Source organism: Apaloderma vittatum, unplaced genomic scaffold (assembly GCF_000703405.1).
Source record: "Apaloderma vittatum isolate BGI_N311 unplaced genomic scaffold, ASM70340v1 scaffold5083, whole genome shotgun sequence".
In the NCBI taxonomy this organism is placed as follows: domain Eukaryota; kingdom Metazoa; phylum Chordata; class Aves; order Trogoniformes; family Trogonidae; genus Apaloderma; species Apaloderma vittatum.
In genome coordinates this window covers 86524-111557 of record NW_009707437.1, presented here as the reverse complement: position 1 = coordinate 111557, position 25034 = coordinate 86524, and the positions used below count along the sequence as shown (strand labels likewise).

Here is a 25034-nt window from a genome sequence, read left to right as displayed (position 1 = left end):
ACTGGGGCCAGACAACACCATAGGAAACAGGGAAGGCAGAGCTGTGAAAGTTTAGCCCCCATCAAGTCAGTCTTCTAACTGCTGCAGCAACAGGAATGCAGTGGAAACAACCTTGTGTGCTATGGAGAGGGGTTATCATGCAGGTGAGGATTTATTATTGTTCCTGTACCTGCCAGAGGCAGTTGAGTTTTCCAGGACAGTGGCATGGTAAGCAGAGCGGTGATACCTGTAATGCTGCCCCGGTGGCACCCGCAGCAGTAGCCCAATTCCCCTATAGCTGGAGGCTGTCCTTCCTCCAGTTCAGGAAGAACACGTGCCCCGCAGCAGTCACTCAGTTCTTCCATGCAATATTTTCTTTAAGAAAAGGCTTCACAGTAGCATTACCAACAAGTCCTGAGTGGACCACATGTGGCATGTTCCAGATGAGACAGAAAATCAGTACCCTTTTTTTTTTTTTTCTTTGTTTTCAACAGAATGCTACTCCAGACTTCTGTCAAATCACTATGTGGAGACAGAAGAATTTTCTGCCCTTACTGGAACGAGCCTCAGAAGTACCATCGCTCAAGTTTTACAGTTTTTATCAGGAGACCACCTCATAAAGCCATAGCTTCCCAAGTTTATACCACTGCAACATATAAAGTAGGATCAAGTCAGATAAGTTTCCCAGGTCCTATCTTATACCACCACAGAAGGTTAAAATTGAGAGTAGCATAGGCAATTAGCACACCTTCTCTGTCTTGAATTTGCTTTCTGATTTATTTATTTTACAGCATTTAATTCCTGTAACAGCAGAGAGGGAACAAGCAATCCCTGTGTTCCTTCTGGGAGACTTTCATGATTTTGCAGGTCTCTGACATATTCCTACTACTTGTCACTTCCCAGACCAAAGATTCCTGGTCACCTCAATCATTCCTTCCACAGAAATCACTCCATAACTTTCCCCATCCTTACAGTGCTCTTCTCTGAACCTTCTCTACTTCTAACATATCATTTTGAAATAAGGCTGACCAAAAGAGCATTCCTGTTACTACTGTATCATTGTTGAATCAAGACCTCAAGTACTGAGCTTCATTACTTACAAGAGCTTTGGGATGAACCTACTGTCACACCAAAAGTGGTGCATAGCCACTTAACTGATCATACATACGAGTTTTGAAGTTACTCAGCAGTCTCAGAAGATGCCTACTCCCACAGATTCAACAGAATCTTGTGCTAAAAGTCCCTGAGTTCACACTTCCTCAGAGGCAGCAAGACTTACCTTGATGGGAGAAATATACTCTGTGGGAACCTAAAGCAAGTTCAATGCAAAAAGGGGAGAAGAGTAACCCCTTTGCTGTACCCTCTCTGTACCCTGCAGCTGGTGACAGCTGGCATCATCACAAATAAAACCCAACAAATAAGCTGTAGCAGTTGAATCTTTGAACCGGTACCTCTAGAGAACATACAATGACACTGACGAGCCTTTCATTGTTAGCAGTCACCAAGATTGAGACCTCCTTTGCTGTCCCACCTATACAAGAATGCAGCGTGTCCTAGTAGATTTTTTCACTAAAATAAAGTTTCCTCTAAGGATGTTTTACATCAGGCTGCCATTTCTGCATAGAAACACACATTCCCCATGGACATATCCAACCTCTGTAGTCAGGTGGCTGGCTGAATGACATAATTCATTTAATGACAAAGCTTCACAGTCTTTTACCACTATCATGTTTTACCACAGTTTCAGGAATGCAAAATTCCTCATAAAACAGAAATTGTATTTTTCCAGCCAGCTAAGTAGGTTCATCATGGTGTAAATTTCCTCTATCAACACCCAAGCTTTCCAGGAGTCCTGGAGAGGCCTCAAAGAGTATCTTTGACACCTGTAATATCACATTATTTCAGGGTTTTGTGCTTCTGCCTAGAAAGGGTGGTCGGGGAAAAAAACAAAACAAACAAACTAAAAACTCCTCCACACACTGAAATTTCAGGGATAAAACTGCAATTCAATCCAATCATCTGTGGGGTCACTTGGAAATGTTTCAGACATGTGTTTTCACTTTAGAAAATGCCAACCTGCCAAAGCAAAACTTCTCAGAAAAGCTCCTGAATAGAATTTCCTGGCAGTACATCAGAAGTGGATCAGTTAGATCTGGAAATATATCCACCTGAGATGGGAAAGGTCTCAGCTTTGGTGGAAGGGCATTGTATAGCAAAATAGTTAGCTAAAGTGTATTTCTACATGTCTAAGCTTTAAAAAAAACAGTTGAGGTTGTTAATATATAATGAAATTTGTTTAAATTTAGTCTTCTTTTACAGCAACGCAAACACAGAGATACAACCATTCTTGAATGATACAAAACTTCAATTTAGGAGCCTCCTTTATCTGAAGAGAACTCTCTGAGCTATGGTACTACTTACTATTGTAGGTTGATGCTCTCCTTCAGCCTTCAAACTCTGCTTGTGTGTAGGATGGAAAGAGATGTTTAATAATGCAAGTACACTCATGATTATGGAGAAGAGTAATAGATTCACCAGCAATTTGGCTAATCAAGTTGACAAAGTGATTGGGTTCAAAAAGGGAAGGACTCTCCCAGCAGCAGTTCATTAAAATAAAAATGAAACTGCACATTTCCAGTGTAACAAAAAATATTTACAGGTCCATAAAAGGGAAGGAAAAGGAATAGCCTGGATAATCTCAACTATCAGCAACACACAGGCAATAAAAATCAGGATGCAGCTAAGACTGGACTGGCTCTTCTAGCTTCACAGCAGAGGATCAGGAAACAAAATCTGCAAAGAAGAGGTTCTGCAAGGAAAGCCCTTGTACCTATAGACCCATTTAGGTCAGATAATTGTAAACAGTAGTTGAAGATGACAGGTTTTCTTGTAGCAATGGAGCCAACTGCGGCTCTGAGGGAGCGCCATAACAAACCTCGGAAAGTGAGCTAGGTTTTATGAGAGATGTGTGCGGTTACAAGAAAAAAGCAAAGCTACTTTGAAAATGGAAAGCTGACTCATGCATATACAGCACAGCAGTGGTCCCATGAAGTTATCAGCACTGCATGAGGTTGCTGAGAGTCAAGAAACTCAGCCTGGGTGGCAGTTTGAGAATATATTATAAGAAGTGTATTTTTGTAGGAATGTTTTATTGATGAGAGTAGAACAGAACTGTTGGAGAGAATGAAATAAAAGTTTTGTGATTTTTTTTTCCTAATTTTATTTCATGTTAAGACTTAATGGGAACAATCCTAAAGTTATTAATGGTTAAAAATCTACAGGTTTTATTGGATTCCTGAGCTGCTAACAATTTTTACAAAGGACTTTTCAAAAAGGTGTGTAGGATATGTGTTAGATATGGGGCTGTTCTGTAGCAGTTTGTTCCGGCTTGGTTCATGGAGCGTTTGCTGTAAGAACAGACTAGTGGTATTTAAAGCAAAAGCTGCTGGTGAAAAGCTCGTAGAATGTAAGCAAGGGGAAAAGATCACTCAGGAAAAACTACCTCTTAAATGGCACTTAAGAGTCCTTAAAGAACATTGCCAGAATCAGGTAGAGGAAGTGCTTTGACCCAAGGGTGAAGGAACAATTGTGTCTGCAACAGAGGAATGGTGTTACAATCCAAACTAGTTCAAACCATCCTGAAAACCTCTCAGGAAGGCATCTAAGCCAGACAAACATTCCCAAATCCTGTAAATGAGAGCCACCAAAGAAGGGACTAGTGTTCCAAAATTGGCTTTATGGCTTGGTCACTGATGCAGGAAAGAGGGAACCTAAGGGTGAGAAAGGCATTGCACGCTTCAGAATTTCTTGTTGCAACACCAAATGCGAAACCCCTTTGCTACAAAAAAATCTCCCTGAACTGCTTTACTATTGCTTTACTTTCTGAATACTTCCTCTTACTGTTTAAACCAAACAAAGCAGTTTGAAGAAGCTTACTTTTGTATTCACTGGTGGTTTACAGACACTAAAAAGCATATGTTCCTAAATTTCTTCAGCCACATAAATAATTATGGAAGAATACAAACTCTCTTTAGGCCAAGACTCAGGAAGGTCGTCGAATTCTGCAGGATGGATGTAGCTATCAATGCTGGGAGTTCTTATTTGCCAGTAAGTGGAAATATGACAAGTCTTACATTCCCACTTTTACATTCCAGACATTTAACATTCTTTTGGGAATTTCCTGTGGATCAGGTCCCAGTTCTGCTTTACTGAGTTTCTTTTCAGAGGGAAGGAGATGTCACCATTCCCAAATGTGATGTTGCTCAACTATTCAAAAGAAATGGACAGCCCAGGCAAAATCCCTGGTGGTTGTCTCTTTGACCATGAAGGAACTCAAATGTATCTTCCAAAGGCTGTGGCAAGGTGAGAAGGAAAAGGAATCTTATTCTATAGGGAAACAGAGAGGGACAAATGGAAAACTGATGACTGCATTGTCACTCCTGAAAGACAAGGCCTCTTTTCCCTTCATAAGTTAAAGCTATTGAGCAAGATCAGAGGCTGAACTTTCTTCAGCCACTGGCCTTATGCATAATGATTAACTCCTAGCTCATCTAAATAAAACATCTCCTTTGGGTGTTCAGGAAGGGATATACCAGCTCAGCTAATTAGACATAGTTGTCATAGCAGCTAATCAGCATACCTACATTCATCCAAGTGATTGGTACCAGCTGGGAAATTATTTCAAAATGAACCAGGGAATTAAGAAACCAGACCTTTGGGACCTCCTGGAATAGAAGTCTTTGGCTGACAGAGCAAAAAAGATGCAGGAAATGAAGCAGCAGATAAGAGTAAAGTTTGCTTTCAAAAATTAGGAGTCAAGACAGGCAGAAGTGATTCTCGTGGCAATTGATAGACCATCTGATCTGCAGCACTAGTAGGCAATTCAGTAGGAAAGAGTCTACTTTAGGGGAAGCACAGGTAACTAAGCATAATAAATTATTAAATATAGAATGACAGTGCTGTAACACAAACAGTAAGTAAATCACATACACCCCTGCCTGGGGGCTGGGACTAGATCTCTGTTCTCTATCTCCAGACAAAATCACTTCTAGTCTATTATTTCCACTAATGGAACAGTCTTTTTACACTGAATGAAGACATTATTATTTGTCTACTCTGTGACTCTGTGAGAAAGGGAACATCAAGAGTGCATGTTCCCTACTGTACCACTGGGCATTAACCCAGCTGATGGTGCTGACAAGTCCTGTCCAATTCAGAGGCCAGCAAGTTCAGCTCCTTGAGAGTAACTACCTCCTTTTTGCAGGACCCTGTCAGTAGAATAGTTACGCTGTCAGGCCTGTTCCTATAAAGAATCTAGGCCTCTTAGCAGTTTATCCTGTCTTTACTTTTTTTTCTTTTTTTTTCTTTTTTTTTGCTTTTAGACATTACAGAGTGATATTTAAGACACAGCTGAGTCTCTGAACAAACTGTTTTGTGAGCTCAGTGAATTAGCAGCAGCAAGCCTGGACCTTTTAGCAGGACTACTGCCAACTCATGATCTGAGCAGATGAGACTTATCTTCCACAAGTGTCTGCCACAGCTGTACAGCAATGTTACAGCCATATAGCAGGCACAGCTGGTGACTTAAAAATCAGGGCAACCACCACAGAGCAAGAGGCCATGGTACCCGACTGAAGAGAAGCAGGAGCTAGGCTTGGTCAGGAGAGTCTAACAGTTGCTGTGGGATACCTGGTTACTGTTTTCATTTTTTGTCTCCCAGAGAGAGCACAGGGATCCCAATAATAATAACATCAGAAGGACAAAACCCTTAACTGGCCATTGATCAAGCCTACCTACCTGCACCCATTTCATTTCTCTGACATAGTACAGCAGCTGTCGATCAGATATAATAAAAAAAAGTCCTTTAGCCTTAGTCAAATTCTTCCTCAGAATTTACCTCTGTCTTAATATCTCCAATCCCCTGGACAGTAAGCCTATTCATAGTATTGAGCAACTGAGTTTGATTCTCCCTAGAGACCTCTGGGTTCAGTAACCTTTCATATTAACTTTATTCAGACACTTCAAATCTCCCCTAGGAATCAGATGCCAACAGCACATGGTTGTGAACTCCTCCAAGAAGTAGGGCAACAAGCTGTGAGTCACTACCTGACATGCCAGCAGCACTCCCTTCCCCACTGCGTTGGTCTCACCTGTCTGCTCTATCCACCTGACTTGCAAGCTACCCAGCTGCAACAGTCTTAGCACAAGGGCTGCTTTCATAGGTAGCCCATTACTGGTAGGTGACCAAACAAACAGAAAGGAGCATACCATTTTACAAATAACAATTCAATTTATAAGAATTTTGTGTACTTATGACACAGAACATATGAAAACAAGATTCTGTCTCTTTGGATAGGAAAAAAAGCTGGTAATGAACCTGATCCAAAGCTTACTGAAACCTGTACAAGCCTTTCCACAGACTTAATTACAGTTTACAGGAGAATCTGTATAATTATTATGTATAATTACATAAAAGCGTGTTAGAGGTTTAGTGATTGAGAAGATGAATGTTTATGACATCTGCATTCAGAAAAGGTCTGGGCTCATACGTGATATTCCATAAGAAAATATAAATGCATTATGTAGCTTTCAGAGCAAGACTTAAAACTTCTTGAAACTAACAAAGGAAATGACAGAAGGAGAGGCCAGAGATGCAGCATTTTAGAAAGGGACAAACCTTTGTGGGAGGACAGAATGTCAGTGCCCACTGGAATTACTGTCAAGGCATGTACATGATGACTGTCAAGAATAGGTTAAATACACATGTAAATTAAGGCTCTAAGGTATCTGAGATGTTGCTGATTCACTCCACATCCTCTCCCCCTTCCTGGATGGATTTGAGCTTATTAAGCACAGCTGGAAAACCTCAATTACTATGTGCAATAAAACAGATGCCAAAATGAAGAGAATTATGCAATCAGATTTTTACCACATATCTCACGTGCCAGAGACCTTATCTATGTGCCAGACTGAGCCTTTCTGGGTTTTCCAGAGTAACAGAAATCCCTCCATCAAGAGCGGATCTTTAAAGTTACTAACAGAGGTGTCAATATGTCCAATCTTTAAGAAAAAAAAGGGGAGTTCCTCCATAACAGGAGGTAGTGAATGTTGGTATCATCCCATGCATGACATTATCTGGAGCCACAGAGAGTAGTACCGGCAATAACTACACGATTCTCCTTTTCCCCAACTTTCCTCCTCGTAAGTGAAAAGATATTTTGCAGTGAGCAGAGGCTGCATCCTATCAGATGGTGAACATATAGGCCTTAGAGAAGCCAAGGCTGCCTTTCAAATTTCATTCAGAAGAGACAGGACATAGCTTGCTAAAATTTTAATTCTCTCTATTTTTTCCTTCCTGACCAAGATTTACAGAGGTACTTTTGGGAGGGCTCTTTCTCCTAGGAAGTCAGATCTATGAAACAGGGAGGGAAGAGGTAGATTCAATTCACTACATCATAGTCAACCAGAGGAAGGCAGGGCAGTCACTATGAAATTCTTTCAGAAAATTAAATTAACAAGCAAATCAGGTCTCCATTGTAGGTTCAGGCACAATAATAGGAGTCACTGATGTGTTGAATCACGAGTTCCAAGCAGCTCGGTCTTCAGAGTCAAGGTCATGGCCACCTTTCTGAAGAGAGAAATATTTCTGAGGTGGTAGGAACAATATGGCCATCCCAGAACAAATACAGAGCTGAAGATCATCCAGGATCACCACTACTTTATCTTTCCATACTTTCATTCTAGTAAGCAGCATAGTATAAATCTATACAGAGCAAGTTTACTAAAGAATCATAATTTTTCCTTACTATTTAATGGAGCTTTCCAAAGTTATCCCTTTTAATTTCACCTTCACTGAAAGGATAAGGCAATCCTTATAGAGCAATAAAATTCAAAGACATTCTGTTCTCCACCTGCCATATGCAGCTCCTTGCCCTAAAAGCTACAAACAAGTGCAAATTTGTGTCATTTACTTTTTCACTTCCATAGGGTACTCCATCAAACACAGTGAGTGGCAAGTTCACTTTATAAGATAAAATACAGCTGGGTGAATTTGCTTTCATCACACAGCAGGACTTAACATGTATAAAGTTTTTTTCTGGATGGCTAAAGGCACAGAAACCTTCTCACTTCTCAAGCATTAATTCTGCTCCCACTGCAGCTGATACAGGGAAACAACCACTTGGTGCTTTTCAGCTGTCCACTATTCGGGATGCTAAAAGTTTGTATTGGTTCAAATAATGGATATATTCTGAAAAGGAAAAATAACCCGCACATAAACACACCCACCAAAGATTATTAAATGCCTCTATTAAACATTTTTTTTTTACTTTATGAAGTCCTGGAGCCAGAAGTCAGTATTACCTGGAAGGCTACATCAGGAAAGTAACACATGTGCTTGGCCTTGTTCTTATCTGCTGCAGGTTCACCTTGAAGACAAGGTACTGGGTCAAGTAGATCTTCGATTAATCCAAAATAGCCCTCCATACAACGGCAATGGACATCACTTACTCAAAGATCTATTCTTACTGACTTGATAGAATTACTTATAACAAAAAGGCCAAAGTGCCAGCTGTTATAACAGGAGTAAATAGCCTGTTTTTTCCCTCAGCTAAATGAGGCACACTTGAATTTTGGATTTGGTGTGGAAGAAAGTTGCAATATGCAGCTCCTCTCTCACTCAAATACATTTCATGAATAATTCTAGATCTATAAACTTCTACCATAGCAAACTAACCCCTCCCCCCTTTTTTTTTCTTTTCTCAAAGCATTAACCAGCATTTTAGGAGTTACAGCACATCAAAGATAATCCACACACATAAAACTAGGCTATTCTACCCTGATAAAACTTTTTTTTTCAAGCAGCTTCAACAGAAATTCTGCAAATTAACAAGCCTTGTTTACTCAGAGAGGCTTATTCCATCTTCACTTGAAACCAATTGAGTCAGCAGGTTTCTTCTGAAACAATAAAGAGCAACTGAATGTAAGAGAAGCCAACTGCCAAACCCCATGCCTTTTTAATTACATTAATAGAGGGACTGGACAATGAATTTATACTTTTTATAATACTGACCATTATTTGCTAATGGAACATAGACTGAATAAACTTTGTAGCTACACTTACTGTATTTTCAACCACCCTCTCTCTTTATTTTACATTTTGATAATGCTGAAAAACTAGGCAGTAATAGCAGCTATCAAAATAATATCTTCTCAAAGATGAAGACCCTAAAAAGAAGGGTTTTATTTCAGTGGTCAGAAGTAATTTCTGCAGCGGATTGACAGCTAGTGGAAAGCGTTTCAGTTTGACTCAGGTCAGTGAATTAATACCGGTTCCTACAAGCAGACAAGCTGACTCCTCATTCAACCTCTCTAACCTTAACCATGTCTAATCTTCTTTGCTTCAAAAACTACATTTCATTCCCCCTCTCTTCAGTACTTGTCATCTTTTACCTGTCCCGAGCAATCTCTTACCCACTTTATTCCACCATTCATGATACATTTTCTTTCCTTTGTTTCACCTCCCAAGTCACTAGTTTTATAAAGAGACAGCAGACTTAGTTCCCTTGTAATTTTAAGCATTTGCTATAGGCGTGACCTTAGGAGAATGTATCAGAACCATTTAATTTTATGTCTGTCTTCTAATTCAGACCAACAATTCACTAAGTCACCCTTGTGCTGAATTGGATATTTTTTGAATAAAAGTAAAATAATTATCTTTGCAAAATGGAAACGATCAAGTTTAGCTGTAAGATTCAACTACATCAGAACAGCAACACTTCCAGTGAGTATGTTCACCTGTACAGAGTTCTGTTCTACCACAACATCAAGGTGGGCATCACGTGTCAGCGGTTCACTTAGCTCAGTACCCTGTCTCTGCTGATAGTTAACAACAGATATGTAAGACATCAGGAAAAGTGAATTATTACTTTCTCTAAAGACTCTCCCAGTGTCCAACAGTTGGAATTTTGTGACCACAAAGGGCATCCTTCCTAAGCATATTTAGATTATTTCTGGAGCACAGAAACATCCTAAACAATGTGATGTACTGTTGCACTTTCCATTTCTCTTTCAGTTCTTCCCAGAAATCCCATCCCTTGTGCAGAGCTTTGTTAAATATTGTTACGTTGTCATAAAAAGCTTTTCAAGCCAAATCAGTATCTCGAAAAACATACTTTGTAGTTTTAATTTTTGTAAAAATTTAACTCCTTGCTCCTTAGTCTACATAGCCATTGATAAAAGCAGGCCATTCCAGCTCCTCCACAATGGGACATGATGTCCAGTTCTTTGACTATTCTAGCTCCTACACACCATCAGACCACAGCTGCTCTCCAGGCTGCATGCAGATAGTATATAGTACTGTAAGTACAACCTTCCTTGTCCTACCATTATGCTTTGTTGGACTATAACACATTCCTTCAAGTGAGCTCGGCTTACTAAGTAATCCATTTGCTCACTTGTGACTACCTCAGGTCTCTTTTTGATTCACTACCCTGCCTGTCTTAAAACTTGGAAATTATACCAGATTTATTAGCAGACTAATGGCAAAAATGCCCTATATCACTGCACCTAGAACTAACCTTGCAGAATGTCATTAGAAATATCTTGCCAGGAAAAGATTCCTTGCAGCTGACTTTTGATACACCATGAATTTGCTGATTCTTGATTATGCCTAACCAAATATTTCACTATCTAATAGCCACAAATCCGTGCAGTGACAGAACACAAATCTCCCAACCACAGCCAGTATCCTGTTCTCTAAACCATGCAGCTCTCATATCACAGTAAGTTCATTCATACTCCTGCTCACTCAGATCACAAACTGGGCTGATTAACTCACAAAGAAACACTAAATAAGAAGTAGAATCCCTGTTCTGAATCCAGGGCCCTTCTGCCCCAATCAAACAAATTACTGTGCTGAGCAAGAAAAGTAAGGAGATTGAAAATAACTCCTCCAAATCTCTCCTAAGACTGCATTTGGCTTCCAAATGCTGTTGTGCATCATTTTAACAAAGCACTTATGGAAATAAATCAAAGGCTATTAAAACACTTGTGACATCACATTTGCTTCTTTGAGTAACATTCACGTCTTGAATTTACAGTATATGTGTGCTAAATAGCTTGTGAACTTTAAATAAAAAATTTAAAAAAGTATTGGCTTCTTCCTCCTTTGGCTTCTTTACCAGAGATAAAGCAGACTGGGATTGTAATGTGCTTTTCTTACAGAAGAGTTAGCATTGTGAAAGCTGTTAACATACAAAGAGAGATTACAAAGAATAAGACCATTTACCTTTGAAAAGGGAACACTTAGAAGGGAAATTTACTGAGGTCTTTAAGTTTCTTTCTTACTACCTTCATCGTGACTAGCCTCTAAATTTTACACTGCCTCATAACAAGGGAGCACATCGACACTCGAGCACTGGCAGGGAAGTGAAGAGAAATTATATTTCCACAACGCCTGTAGTCAGTGCACACTGCTCACAGCAAAAGAAGGCTAGAGTCTCGCAAGCCACAGATGTCCTTACCAGAAAGGACCAATAATTTAATCGTCTATAATACTTACATTTTTAAGTAGGTATTAATATGACAAGTCACCAAAACACACATCTAGGGGCATAAGATGATTTCTCTAGCAGGGCAAGAAAGAAAAATTATCCTAAAGGTGGTAGGTTTCTGAGAGTTTAACACTAATAATAGCTATTATTTATTGGGCACTGCTGCAGGCAGGCTGGGAAAAAGAACAGACCATCTCTTGAAGACTCTAGAGCAAGGAAAACTCTTCTTTGAGGAAGAACAGTGCAAAAAACTTCATATGCTTACATACTTCATAGTATGGAATGGTGTTGCTTTCACTTAGGCAGTGCTACCATGGAGTAAGGAGGAAAAAAGGCTGTAGTTCTGCCTCCCTCTCCATCCCAAAAACACAAGAACAAAGGAGCTGAAAATTTACAAACACAATTAGGACCCAAAAAAAAAAAAAAGGTTGTTTCATATCTTCATAAAGAAACAACTATTTCATTTTGCTGCTACCTTTAGTATTTCTCCCATCTAGTAGTTCTTCCCAGCAACTTCACACAGTCCACAGTCATAAAAAATCTTCTGTGTTCATTTTCCTTCCTTGGAAAGGGAACTGACTACTTAAAAGGAATGGTTTTGAATCTCATTTCTTTCCCTTTTCCGAAGATTAGCCTCTGGGCAAAATCCAAACTAAAGATCTCATAAATAGACCCAAAGATGACAATCCACCCTGCCTGCAGAGGTATCCATGAGTTTCTCAAGGTGCTGTTAGGTATTGGATGAGAATATATCAGAAGTTTGGCTTGGTAAGGCATACGCTGAATCTCTGCTGGTCTTCAGCCGTGGATGGAGACTGTAGGCTTATATGCAGCTCTATTTCAACTTCAGCTATTCCAGGACCAGTTTTTATTAGTTAGTTTCATCCAAAGCTCTGAGATCATTTACTGCAAGTGGACAGGTAACATAGTCCCATTAGCCACACATGCAGTGGTGAAGAAGCTTGCCTATACTGTGTGTAGGAAGGCTAGGACTCACAGCTGTGGTTCTCATTCCACAGCTCTAAACAGAAGATATGTTGCTTCCTACAAGCAAGGACAGAAATAGAAGAGACCAAGAATTATGGTTTTCAGCCTCCTAGATTGATCATTCAGAGCAAAGACAGCCTGGAACAATGCAAACACACTAAAACCATCAGTAAGAAGATAGTCATTTGTTGGTAAAGCACAGTGGGAGCTTAGACCTGCCTACAGCTTCCTTTTCTCCTCCTGTCTTACAGAAGGGTTATTCAGCACAGTTCTGGACTCCTGTTTCCCTTTAAGCTTATTTCAAAAAGGTTTTGTATTCTGTCCTAGTTTCAGAATACCATATAAATGCAATGTAAAAGGACAACACTGGCCAATTTTGGTCACAGTCCCTTTTTCCCCTAGAGGTTACAGTGCCCATCAGACTGGCCACTGATTGCTGTGCGGAGCTGAAAGCCTGCAGGTTAACAAAAATTTCTGAAGGACTCCAGCAGTCACAGCCCACCGGGGAATGCAGGTTTTTATCAGTGACAAGGAACCTGCTATCTCCTCCAACTGCCTTCTAGTGACTGTCTCCTTTTCACCTAGCTGTGCTTCTCCCTTATATATGGGAAATAACTGGTTCTCAGTTAACTCTGAGGGGGTCTCTCCTCTCCTTCTGTTCTGCCTTAGGGGAGAACACAACTTTGTAGCATTATCATCATGGAGGAGCAAAAACCTTCAGTTTTAAAGGCAGAAAAAAAATAATTGCTTTTGTTCACCAGCAGAACAGAAAGAAGATTTACTTTATCTTCACTATGTGAAAACCAGGAATTGGGGCTTTCTCCCACCACAAAAAAGCTGAGATTGTGAGCAGTCACCTGACTCTAGGAGCTCAGGTTTGAAGGAAGACCAGAAGGAAATGAATGGGAACACATACACAGATATGTCCATAGAGTCTTGAAAAACACCAGTAAAAGCACATTAATAGAATAAACAACACTGTCTTTCTCAAAGAATTTTGCCTTAGATGAAGATCAGATATCAGTCTCTCTCCCTGCTTATGAAGGCATTTAATACACAAAACATGTTGCATCTCTGAATTTCTATTACTTTTCAACTCAGCATCTCTCATAGATTATCTATCTAGATTGCAAGATCACTGAAAAGAGGTTTTATCTTCACACCCAGCTACACAGCACACACTAAAATGCATGCTTGAGAAAGTCATGCAACTTCCTTACAGAAGGAACTCATTTAGAGAGTAGGGGGAAACAATGGGTGAAAAAGAGAAGGAAGGCCTTTTACCCCCCATTGGCAAAGCACTGTATCGGTTTAGAGTGCATTACAATTATGCTCATAATCAACAGGACCCATCTTGACCCACCATTTAATGCATCCCAGCAGCGAAATCACCCAGCATGATAGCAGCGGAAGACTGCCAGCCAGGATAGAAAAGTTCCTGAATCTCCACATGTCTCCTCCAAGCCTTCGTAAGGGGAAGTTGAGCTGAAAACTAATTACTTGCTCACCAGAAACTGAGTCTCTGTCAGGTTGTCCCTGTTATACAAGCACAAACATTTTCAGTGCCGAATACACAGAGGCCCTCAACAGTACATCCTAAAGACAAGAGGCAAAATGAACTTTCCTTGCCCAAATTCCTCCAGCTGCCTGCAAAGCACAGCATTCACAAACAATATTGGTCACTCTCACAGATCTGGAGTCTCACCCAGTGGCCCTGGGCCTTCCTAATGAATAACTTGTACACTGATGTTCTACTTCCTCCCCCGCCCCGCCTTTCACTAAGGTTCTGAAACAAGAAAGAGGAGCCTTCTGCTGCTGAGAACTACGCTTTGGTCCAAGGCATGGGAGCTGCTGGCAGGATCACACTCAAAGGCTGATTTTGCTGTCACTACTGAGGTTTATTTCTCCTTTTCTGTTTTGTTCAATTATTATTTGGTACGTTAGAGAAATCAGGAAAAAGAGGACAGTTTCAAGCAAGCCACCATGTTTTGATGTAAAAGATGGTCAGTTTACACTGCTCAACAAACGTATCGTTGTTTTGTACTTAAGTATGCATTTTTAGTTTCCAGGTGTTTCACTAAGTCCTTCAAGAGAGACCTATTGACATATGTCTCTTTCTGTAGTAACAATAAACTCAATGTTTACCTGTATAATTCCCAAGATGCAGCAGCAGAAGTATTTGGTACCTGGACCTGAGGACCTTAGAGTTCAGATCTCAAACCAGTGTAACTCACTCAACTGGAATAGTTTTTTGTTTACCCAGGCTCAGGCCCTAATCCATTATTTCCTTTTTGTGATTAGTGAAGGGTATACTCCCCGCCCAAAAAGATAAAGTACAATGTTACTTAGCCTTGCAAATGGTAGAGTGACTGCATTAAAATGAAAGGGATGGGAATACAGAACATAAAGGGTGTTTTGCTTCCTGGTTAATTATTTTGTTGTTTGTATTTCCTCCTATGTATCAGCTCCAGTCTAGCTTGTCTGCAGTTGTTACAGAGCCACACCAGACAGGTGAACCCCATGGACCAGATCGAGAGATAGTTCTGCTATGTTTTACCAATATCAATTGGACCAACAGGTACACTCTAGGAAACAGATGTGCAAGTTCATTTTCTAATTTGCAGAATAAGAATGACAAAGTGCATTTAAACACTGTATGTCTATAAAGTGGCACAAACACTGTACATTTGTTATTTACAGTACATTGATAATATATGTCAGCATGAATATTCATTATCTTGATTTTAATGTTTTCTCATGCAGAAAATGGACTGGGGTTCTTTTTGATTTACTTTGATTACACTCCTACTTTCATGACTGGCTGCAACAAAGAACACATTTCTAATAAGCTTAATAAATTTGTATTGTCATTAGTGCTGAATGTCGTATCCACACAGACCAGGGAATGAAGAACACATCACTAAATCCTCAACCAAATCTCATCCTTCAAAATGTAAGTGTATGACTCTTTAAGCTATGTCAAGGCAGAACTTCCTTGAGAGTGATTAAACACGTTACGCCACAAAATGCAAGGGTTATACTCAATCTCATTCTTCAGAAAAGGTGAGATTTAATAAGATTTAATTTTCCTGTTAAACTAGGATTTATGTAAGCATCAGCTGTGGGTTGTTTCCTAAGACGGTCTTACTTGGGTGAATTTTCTTGTTTGATTGGTTGGCTGTTTTTTCCCTTCCTCTCTCCAGCTTTATTATAGCTCTTTTTGATAGCAGGCAAACATCCCAGGAAACTTTGGCAACTAACTAGAAGAGCTGACTATGTTAGAAGTTTTTATTACTGTTAGTCACCAGAGTAAAGTGAGCCCTCTCATGTAAAAAACTGATAGCTATAGAAACTGCTAGGTTCCTAGGGGTCATGACGGCTGAACAGAGGGTCCCATCACACAGGAAAAAGGCTGCTCACAGCTCCACGCTCAGTCAGCACATGTTGTAAGCTTGCTTCCAGTGGAAGCAGATCTCCTGCTGTGATCAAACTGTAAAAAGATACTGCTTCCTACACGAATAGCTGAGTGTGCAACTCATTCTTCCTTCTCCTCAGATGCCCTCCAGCATCTAGAGTAGCTGGTCGTTCATTTGTTTGCAGGAGCAAAAATGAAAAAAAAAATAATAATAAAAGACACAAGGAAATGTCATTGCTACAATTTCACTAAATGCCCATGGGAAGTAATGTAGCAGCATTTATCAAGCTCTGATATTCAGTTAAGCGAAGTGACTTACACTGAGCAACTGAAGCACCGTGTTTATAGATAAAAGCATTTCAAACAGTCCTTTTCAAGTTCCCCTTTCCCACAAAACTGCTGGTTAAAATGTGCTTAATGAGACTTTCCTTTCCCTCCCTTTGTCAGTTCCTCTCATATAGATTTGCTTCTCCTATCTACTTCAGCAAAAGACCCTAATCTGCTGTTGAAGAGCACGCTGTGTCACTAAGCCACCAGTTATGACTGTACTAATGTGGCTCAGTAGGTGGAAAATAAATGTGAGTTGAGAATAGCCCATGTGCAAAATAGAAGTAGGAAGCCAGCATAAAATGTGCAGGAGAACGATGAATACAACAGACATATCCTAGAAATTCCCTTCAAAGGAAGCAAGCAAATGCTGATAGTCTTTCAAGTTTCCTGTTGCAAAAATTCTCCAGTCTAGAGAAGAAAATCTGCATAAACACACCAACAATACTGAAGATGACATGGGTGGCTATAGCTCTGATCTGCAGAGAGGGCACTCTTACGTAGCAAGGAATCAGAAAATTGCACGCAGAAACATAAATATGAGGCTTCAAAGCATCAATAGTATTTGTAACCACATAGCTGGGGTCAACTCACAGCCAAGACTTTTCAAACAACAGGATTCAAGGGAGAGAAAAATGTCTAACAGATCATCTGGCTAATATTGCAAGGCTGCATTCAGACGATCCTCAATCTACATCTGCCTCTCTCCCTGAGGCTTTTATCCCTAGAGCAGCTGAAGAGTCTGCTACTTCATTGCTCCTTTTCATCATCTAACATACTGATGGAAACTCATCTCCAACAGTAAGAGTTTTCACCAAAAAGGTTCCATGCATAATGGTGATTACGGGACTACCCAACATAGAGACATAACACAGCAGTACTTAGACCTTACTAGCAAGGACTTCAGTCTATCTTAACCCACGTTTCTTGCCTCCAGTGGTGGTTGGGAGCAGAAGAGGATAAGAACACAATAAGGACATTGAATTCTTTATTTAATCAAGTTGTCCCATGGAATAAATGAAGGTTATTACTATACTAAGAGGTGGGAAGGCTCTGAGGGTTCTAATTCTTCTCTGGCTTACACACCCTTTTTCCCTTCTTGAAAGGACAGAGTTACAGGATGATGTGCAGTGATGGAATGTGGGGATGAATAAACTGATGGAGGGGCTAAAACACTAGCTGAAGGTTAAACAGAAAGGCCATGAAAAAGCTAGAAACAGAGCCATGGAGTTCTGAGAATTTTTATCTTGCTGGGACTTCCGTAATATTTATCAGCAGCCAATCTTCAAAATATTGTAGATGGCAGTTAGCTAAATCCATTCTAAGCTCTCCAGGAGAAAAAAAAAATAAAAACACAAAGCAATCAACTATTAACAAACTCTGTTTTACATATGGGAAGCTAAAGCTAGATCTATATGACCCATAGGTATTTTTCAGAGTCCCTGAGATTCTTTTATGGCATATGTGCTAAAGTTTACTTACTGCAGAAACGAGGAGCAGTGAAGGACAGGCTAGAAATGTTAAGCACTCCTGAACCAGGGATCTCAGAGTTCAGGCACAATGTTGGAGTGTCAGTTTCACCGTTAATGTCTAGAATTATCAGAGCAACAGAGCATGATTTAGAACATAAATGCTCTCTCTCAAACCAAGCAAACTCTACATCTTCATATTTTTCTGGCTGAAAAGCAAAGTTTAATTACTGCTATTTTTAGAGCAAGTTACACCAAATTACTCATTCCTGACCAAATAGAGAGCTATAAGAAGGCAAAAAGGTGAATGGCATTACTCATTGCTTGTCAGACTCTCAAGGCCCTGAGGGAAAGTGTCCTTCGTGCACATCTTTCTAGAGCATCACATTTACACAAACAGAAAAAAAGATTAGTCCTCCCCCACAGCTGCCTGCAGCTCATGGACACGATAGTCACTATTTTGACATTTTTATTTATTGGAAGTGTAAGCTTATCTTACTCCAGTGGTAAAAAACATCTTCTCCTAACTTTCACAGCTTAATCCTCTTTGTGATCCGAGAGATATCTAGGAGAGGAAGAGAAGTAAATCCAATACACACAGTTAATTGCTCAGTGACAGATAATCTTCTCTCCTCCGTTTTCTTCCTCTTCTATAAAACAAATAATAAAAAGTAAATAAAAAGCCCTCAACTAAAACTGTGGAAAAAAGTCTGCTGAGAGGATAACAGTGTAATTAAAGTCAGGCCTAGCCTGATGTAAAATCTCATTTACCATGTACAGAAGCAGCAGCTCACTTGCTATCCAAAGCTCAGCAAGCACAGAGCCTTAGCACTCTAAAAGACTGTACAGATTCTCCCTGTCTCTTTTCTCTTACTGTATTTCATTCCTTCATGTCTGTCACTAGTGGTCTCTTAATTCATGGGTAGTTTTAGAAGGGCAATCTCCTTTCATGAGTGCTGCAGCCAGCTGTAGTTAAACTGGCTGAAAAATTACAAAGAAGTGCCATCCTAGCAGGTAGTAGTGTGTTTATAAGGAAGACAGATTCATATCTTGTAGGCGATGGCATAATTGTGTTATAGATGGTTACAGTCCCATCAGTCACAAGACTGCTTAAATCACCCAACTACACCTTCAAATGACAGATGTGCTTATAACCACCTATAGCATAAATGACTCGTGTCTCTGACATGCTTCTAAACAGCTTCTCATCTGTCATCAACCTTTTGAGAATGCACTCGGTACAGGAGGCAAAAGGGGTATTTCTTTGTCATGTATTCAAGGTAGAAATTCTGCTTCAGTTGTGGGTACCTGCAGAACTACCTGTCTTTCTCCTTTATCCTTCAGAAACAGAATTCTCAACATTAGAAATCAAGCCAGACATGAGATTATGCTTTCTTTCATTCCCCAGCATCAAATTTAGAGGCATGAAACAAATTAAAGTGCAAGATATGTTTCTCCCTTTCTCTCAATTCTATTTTTCTCTATCCTTTTCAAACAAGTAGAGTGATTTAAATTAACATGTCACTTAAGCAGCCAGGAGGAGCAACAGCTAATAACCTCTCTGTCACATAAAATATGCTTGTCTTGTCTTGTCATTTCTTTCCATCACACTATGAATAGGGAAGCTGTCCTGGCATCTCCACAGGGATATTTATTAGTGACCCAAAGGCATGCCTGCATGGTGAGCAGGGGTCTAAAAGCAGAACCATACCAAGCACAATGCACCCACCCCAGCTTATGTAAGGCAACAGGACTGAGGAATGACAATGAAGTGCACTGTCAACTTTCAGAGCAGTCATGAGCATCGAAGAGCTGATCACGAATAACGGAGAACTGCAAAGACAAGTGGGTTGATTTCGGCTATCCTGGTTCTCCTTCAGCATTTCCTACTCTGAAGCATTTGCCCAGGGATTCTGGATGGCCACGCAGCTGTAATGAAGTCCTGACAAGTGACATGCTCCAAATGAAATCGAAGCTGATGGGTTCAAAGTAAGACAAGTGGTTCATCAAATAATCTATGGAATTCTCAGCTTAAAGATGTCATGAGTACTAAACATTTTAACAGGTTCCAAGAGATATTAAGTTAGCTCATGGTATATTAATCCCCTGGTATGTACTAAAACTCAAAAAAATCATTCAGACCCTGAAAGATCTTAAAATGAAGGTTGAGGAAGGACCCTAAACTTCAACCCCAAGAATGAATGCTAGGGGAATACTAAGATGAAGTGTCCGATACAATAATCCTGGACCTGATGATCGAATACATTTTTTCATAGACTGCTTTTTTGGTAATAGCATGCTGACCTAGAGGAAACATGCAAGCTATTACTATGTTGTTAATCCTGTTCTGACATCAGGACTGTTTGATGTCCAGAAAAGCACACTGCAGGCACTAGAATTCTAGGACTGCTACATTGCCAAGGTCACAGCTTCTCCTGCATCCTCCAGTGACATCTCCACAGTCCCTTCTTTTTTAATCAGGGTAAAATTTATGCCATTGTGGCATGCTCCACAAAAAACATTTCATTTCTGAAACAAAAGGTCAGCAGCACAATTTTTTTGCCCACATTCACACCCCTCAAGAAGTGTTTTCTACTTTGATGTGGCTGTCCTATTTTCAGTCCCAAACCAGTTTCTCAACAAAATCCTGCATTGCACCATATGAGTAAAGTAGTTCTTCACCACTGTAAGCACTGGAGAAGAGGATGTCTCTACATGCTGAAACACCCTATCTTTCTCAATGACTGGTGAAACAGAGATGAATACTTCTCAGGGTGAAATGACTGAGGGTAATAAGAGGAAACAGAATATTCATAAATATGAAATATTTTTTTCTCAAAACCATTGAAAAATTAAACAATCTAGTCCAAAAAACATTCCCAAAGGGACAGCCACTTACTATGGTGTGTACACTGTAGTAAATACAAAGATAGTAGAGAAAATAGGATCATTTTAGATCTCAAGCCATAGAAGCAATGTATGTGAAATGGAAAGATCTGATTATATCCCCACAGTAGGATGAGAAACAATTTATCCAATCCCACAAAACACTAATATGTGTGAGCATTCCTGTTGCTGTTCAGAATAGACCCTAGAAGATTTGTATTTCCTGTGATGTTGGTGTTTTTCTCTTGGGTTGTTTTCTCTTTGCTTACTTCTTCAGGCCGGTGGGCAGAGCACTAGTCTGAGATCAGAATATACTCCGCGTCAAATCCCTCCTCTGACATTCTCTTAAAACTTCGCTCAGTTCCCTTAACAGAAAGGTTATTTGTTCTGCTTCAGACCCAAATTCTTCCCTGAAAATGAAAAAATCTTTCCTAAACAAGTTTAGCAAAACAAGGTCACTGTAACAAGAAGTTTTAGTTTCAAATACCTAAAGTTTTCTTGGTATCAGGATGGTATCCTGCCCACCTCCATCAATGACCTGCATACAAAACTCCTAGACTTGCCACCAAAGCCTTGCAGATGGAGCCACAAGAAAACCTCCCTTTCATCCGTCAGAACTCAGGAAAGTAGCACTAGGGACACATGAAGTAAACACCCCTTAGATCCATTTTTCAGAGAGATAAAAACAGGGACCATCTGCTCTCACTGAATGCAAATAACAGCCCTAAGAAACAGACCACAGCCCACCCCTTTCCTTTGGTTCAGAGAGTGCATTATATGTCTTGAAATCATGAAAATATCAAGACATTCCCTATAAATCAGCTTAGCAGTGAACATAACATATATGAAAATCAATTATCTGGTACTAATACTATCAGTTCTGAATAAACAGACATCGAATACTTTCTCACAAGTATTCCCCCAGTCTTATTAGCACTGACTTTCCACAGATACTTTGGACAGTGGATAGCCATGAGGTTTATAAATCATTATAAACATGGACTTAAGGCAGTTGTATGCTCCTACAAATAAACTAGTTGGTTGATTTGATTTTGAATGAGATGGGAAAAAGAAAATCAAATGACAGCACATCCATAAAGCATGTTATCTAGCTGAAACAAGACAATCAGACTTCAGTCTCTTTGTCCTTGAGTATGAAAGAACAGAAGAGATACAGTTTAGCTGCAAACCTTCCAGTACATTTTAAAAAAAAATTAAATTAAATTCAATAAAAGAATTATATCAGCTTCTTCCTATTTAAATAAGGTGGTAATTATTAACTCAATTTATCTCCCTACCTCCAAAGAGAGCTCTCTGTGATGCTTCCCAGGTTGTAGTCATACAGCTTTGTCAGAATTAGAATCACCTGAAGGCAAAAGAAGAAATCATGGTTAGTTTCAAACAATTACAATGTCATAGAACTGAAATGGCCCCAGGGAAGGTTTAGGATTCCTTTAATGGGTGCTTAATATAATTGAATGAATTGTTAAAAGCATTTGCCTAAACTGACATGGGAAGTATTCTCAGAGATATATGCTGAGCCATCAGACCTCTTCTTGCTCAGCTCCTCTGCGTGATATTGCCAACAGGCTCTTCCTTTAGCCCCAGGAGGCAGAGTGCAGTGGGAAGGAGCTGACATGCTATGCAATGTTTCAGGATGCAAAATGCGATCAGCTATATGCAGTAGAAGTAGTGATTACTTTCTGCTCTCTTTCACAAGCACTGAAACTGCTGATCCTTTCTACAGCTGTAGTGCTCAAATAACCCACTGGCCTGTCTCTAGTACAATGTTTTTTGGTTGTAGCAGATGATAACACAAGCGAATGATCACCACTTTTGGCCTGAGAGACTCAGACTAGACATCAGGGGGGAAAAAAAAGTAAAAAATCAACACTGGGACAGGCCACCTAGAACATCTATAAAACCTCCATTCCTTGGAGGTTTTTTAAGCCCTGGCTAGACAAAGCCATGTCTGACCTGATCCATAGCTGGTAATAACCCTACTATGAGTAAGAGATTGAACTAGGGAACTCCATCTGTCTCTAACAACCAACATTTCTATGACTTCAGTTTTAGATTTAGCTGGAATGGAAGTGTTTCCAAGTTGAGGAGTTTTATTAGCTCTTTTGATAAAGAGCTTTTCCCTCCTGCCAAAAAAGACACTTCTAGAATAAAATTATCTTACTGGGAGGAGGAAAGCAATTTTAGCAATAAGAATTTCCAGCAAAACACTTCACAGCCTGCTCTTTTGTTAATGTCTTAAAAAAAATAATTTCTGACTTTCAAGAGGATGGACTTCTTTAACAAGACCTACACTTGGGACATAAACTACCAGACCATTACTTTTGCTACTAGTTTATTTTGCATTTCTCCCTGCCAGTTCACTGTATATCTTATCCTCCTCTCTATCCCATTATAACTGCACTAAATTAAAGAGGCGCAACACTTATCTGGCAAATCCCTGCTCTATCTACCTCTTATTATTTCCAGCCTAAGTTCCTAAGAAACAAGGCTCGCAGATATACATTCCCCTGCTCCCTTGATAACATCAGCCAGTTTGGCAGGGAAGCAAAGACTGGACGAAATTCAGTCCCTCTAAGCCCTGTGCAAGCTGGCACTAGTGTAACAGAGGAATAGCCGTGTGGCTGCTTGCTCCAGGGCAGAGGAACATACCTCACCACCGCCATTTCCAAAGCCAAAAAACCATCCTACCTCTCACACACCAATAGCCCCAAGCCAGTCATACCAGAAACTTCTTTCCAATATGCTCTGCATACGAAACAAAGTGGAAAAAGCATAGCAATGTGAAGGTATAAAAGAGCAAACATTTAATGATGGTGGAGACAGGAGAGGCACTTGAAAAAACTAAGGCGATCACCAAACACCCTCCAGAGAAAAAGTTGTCTCCCTCCTTACCTGTTCTCATTTTGACCTCCCACTTCCCACTACACCTACTTACTGCTTTATGTCGATAACTAATCCGTAACTAACAGGCTGCAAACACACACTGCTGAAATCCAGGTGGAAGACAAGGTGTCGGGAGGAGACACCCTGACTTTGTATCTGAGTGACACCGCACAAACGGCTCCACAGAAAAAGGAAGACTGTGGATGAGCATCCCCAGGCAGGTGCCTGATGCCCAGAGCCGTCCCTCCAGGCTGCCCCTCTTCCTGGCTGGATGTGGGACAGGACCTGGCTGCAAGACCCTGCCAACCAGTGGGGAAGCCACAGTTTGCCCTGCCCCTCGCCTGGGAGCGCCTCAGGGCCTGGTGATGGCAGCGCTGAGGGACAGCCCTGAAGCTCCCTGGGCAGAGACCAGGGACCTTCCCCTGAGGCTCCCCCAGCACCAGGCCCAGCCTAGCCCTGAACTCCTGCCTGACCACCCCAGTCTGTCCTCATATCCCTCATATCCCAATTGCCTTGGTAGCTCCCTCAAATTTTGTCCTGCCAGCTCCGTCCCATGGCTTCCCCAGGCCTTTCCAGATGCCCTGACCACCAACCCTGCAGTCCACTGTGCTCGCTAGCACCACCCAATCCTGTGGCAATTGGGGATCAATTCACAGTGACCCAAACACCCCAAGTGTCATGTCCCTCTGAAATAGTCCCACAGTGAGTCCTGACTTAGCCCGGGGCCCAGATGGCAATGAGCATCCCCCACTACAATGCAGGCAGCTCACACAACTGCCGTGACCCATCCGCTCTGCTCCCCAGGGCACCCCAACTCGGATATCCTCTCCATCCCCCAAAATGCACAACCCCGCTGCTTCCCAGGAGGTGCCTCCCTCCAGTCTGGAGGGTTCCTCTTTGAAGAGGCGGCCAACATGCAAAGTGCCAGCTGCCTGCCGAGGCATCAGATGTCAGAGCTGCAGTGGGCTCATATGCTTCATGAAGGCTTGCGCCAGTTAGGGCTTTATAAGTGCTAAATTTCAATCTCCACACTCCCAGGAATGCTTACAGCAGGACAGCTGTCTGCTCCAGATACAGAACCATGTCACTGCCATCCCTTACAGCACCCTCTGAATGGGTTTATAAATCCCCTTCTTGAGAAATAAATAAAAATTAAGGGGAGAGAAAAAGGAAGGGGCATGCACACAAAGCCTTTCTGAATAACAACTCTCCCAATGAAAGGTAGCAGCGAAGTCAATGAGTTTCAGCTCCAGCCTGCATGTAGACCTGCTTGGAGACCTTCATTACAATGTGGGGGTTGTACATACCCTTGGCTTTGAGCCAATCTGCAAAGCAGCTGGACAGTTACTTATATCTTTTTCCAAGCCTTCTTGTCTTCTCTTGGCCCTCTCCTCTTCTGCTTACCAAAGGAACCAGAGATGTGAATGACTAATAAATATTTCCCCTAATGAATATTTTGGCATCTGATAGTTTTAGAAGCAGACATGAAGATAGTTGGCATAGAAAACTGAG

At 40.7% G+C, this 25034-nt stretch overlaps 1 protein-coding gene across 1 annotated transcript in view; it reads right to left on the bottom strand.

Moving 5' to 3' along the window:
• LOC104271508 (VPS10 domain-containing receptor SorCS1-like) overlaps positions 1 to 21981 on the bottom strand; it is a gene marked incomplete at both ends in the record, with an annotated part of 191861 nt that extends 169880 nt beyond the window's left edge. Inside the window, 1 exon segment of the mRNA XM_009866192.1 lies at positions 21914 to 21981. Within this exon segment, the coding sequence (XP_009864494.1) occupies positions 21914 to 21981 (68 nt within the window).
• Positions 21982 to 25034: the final 3053 nt, after the last annotated feature.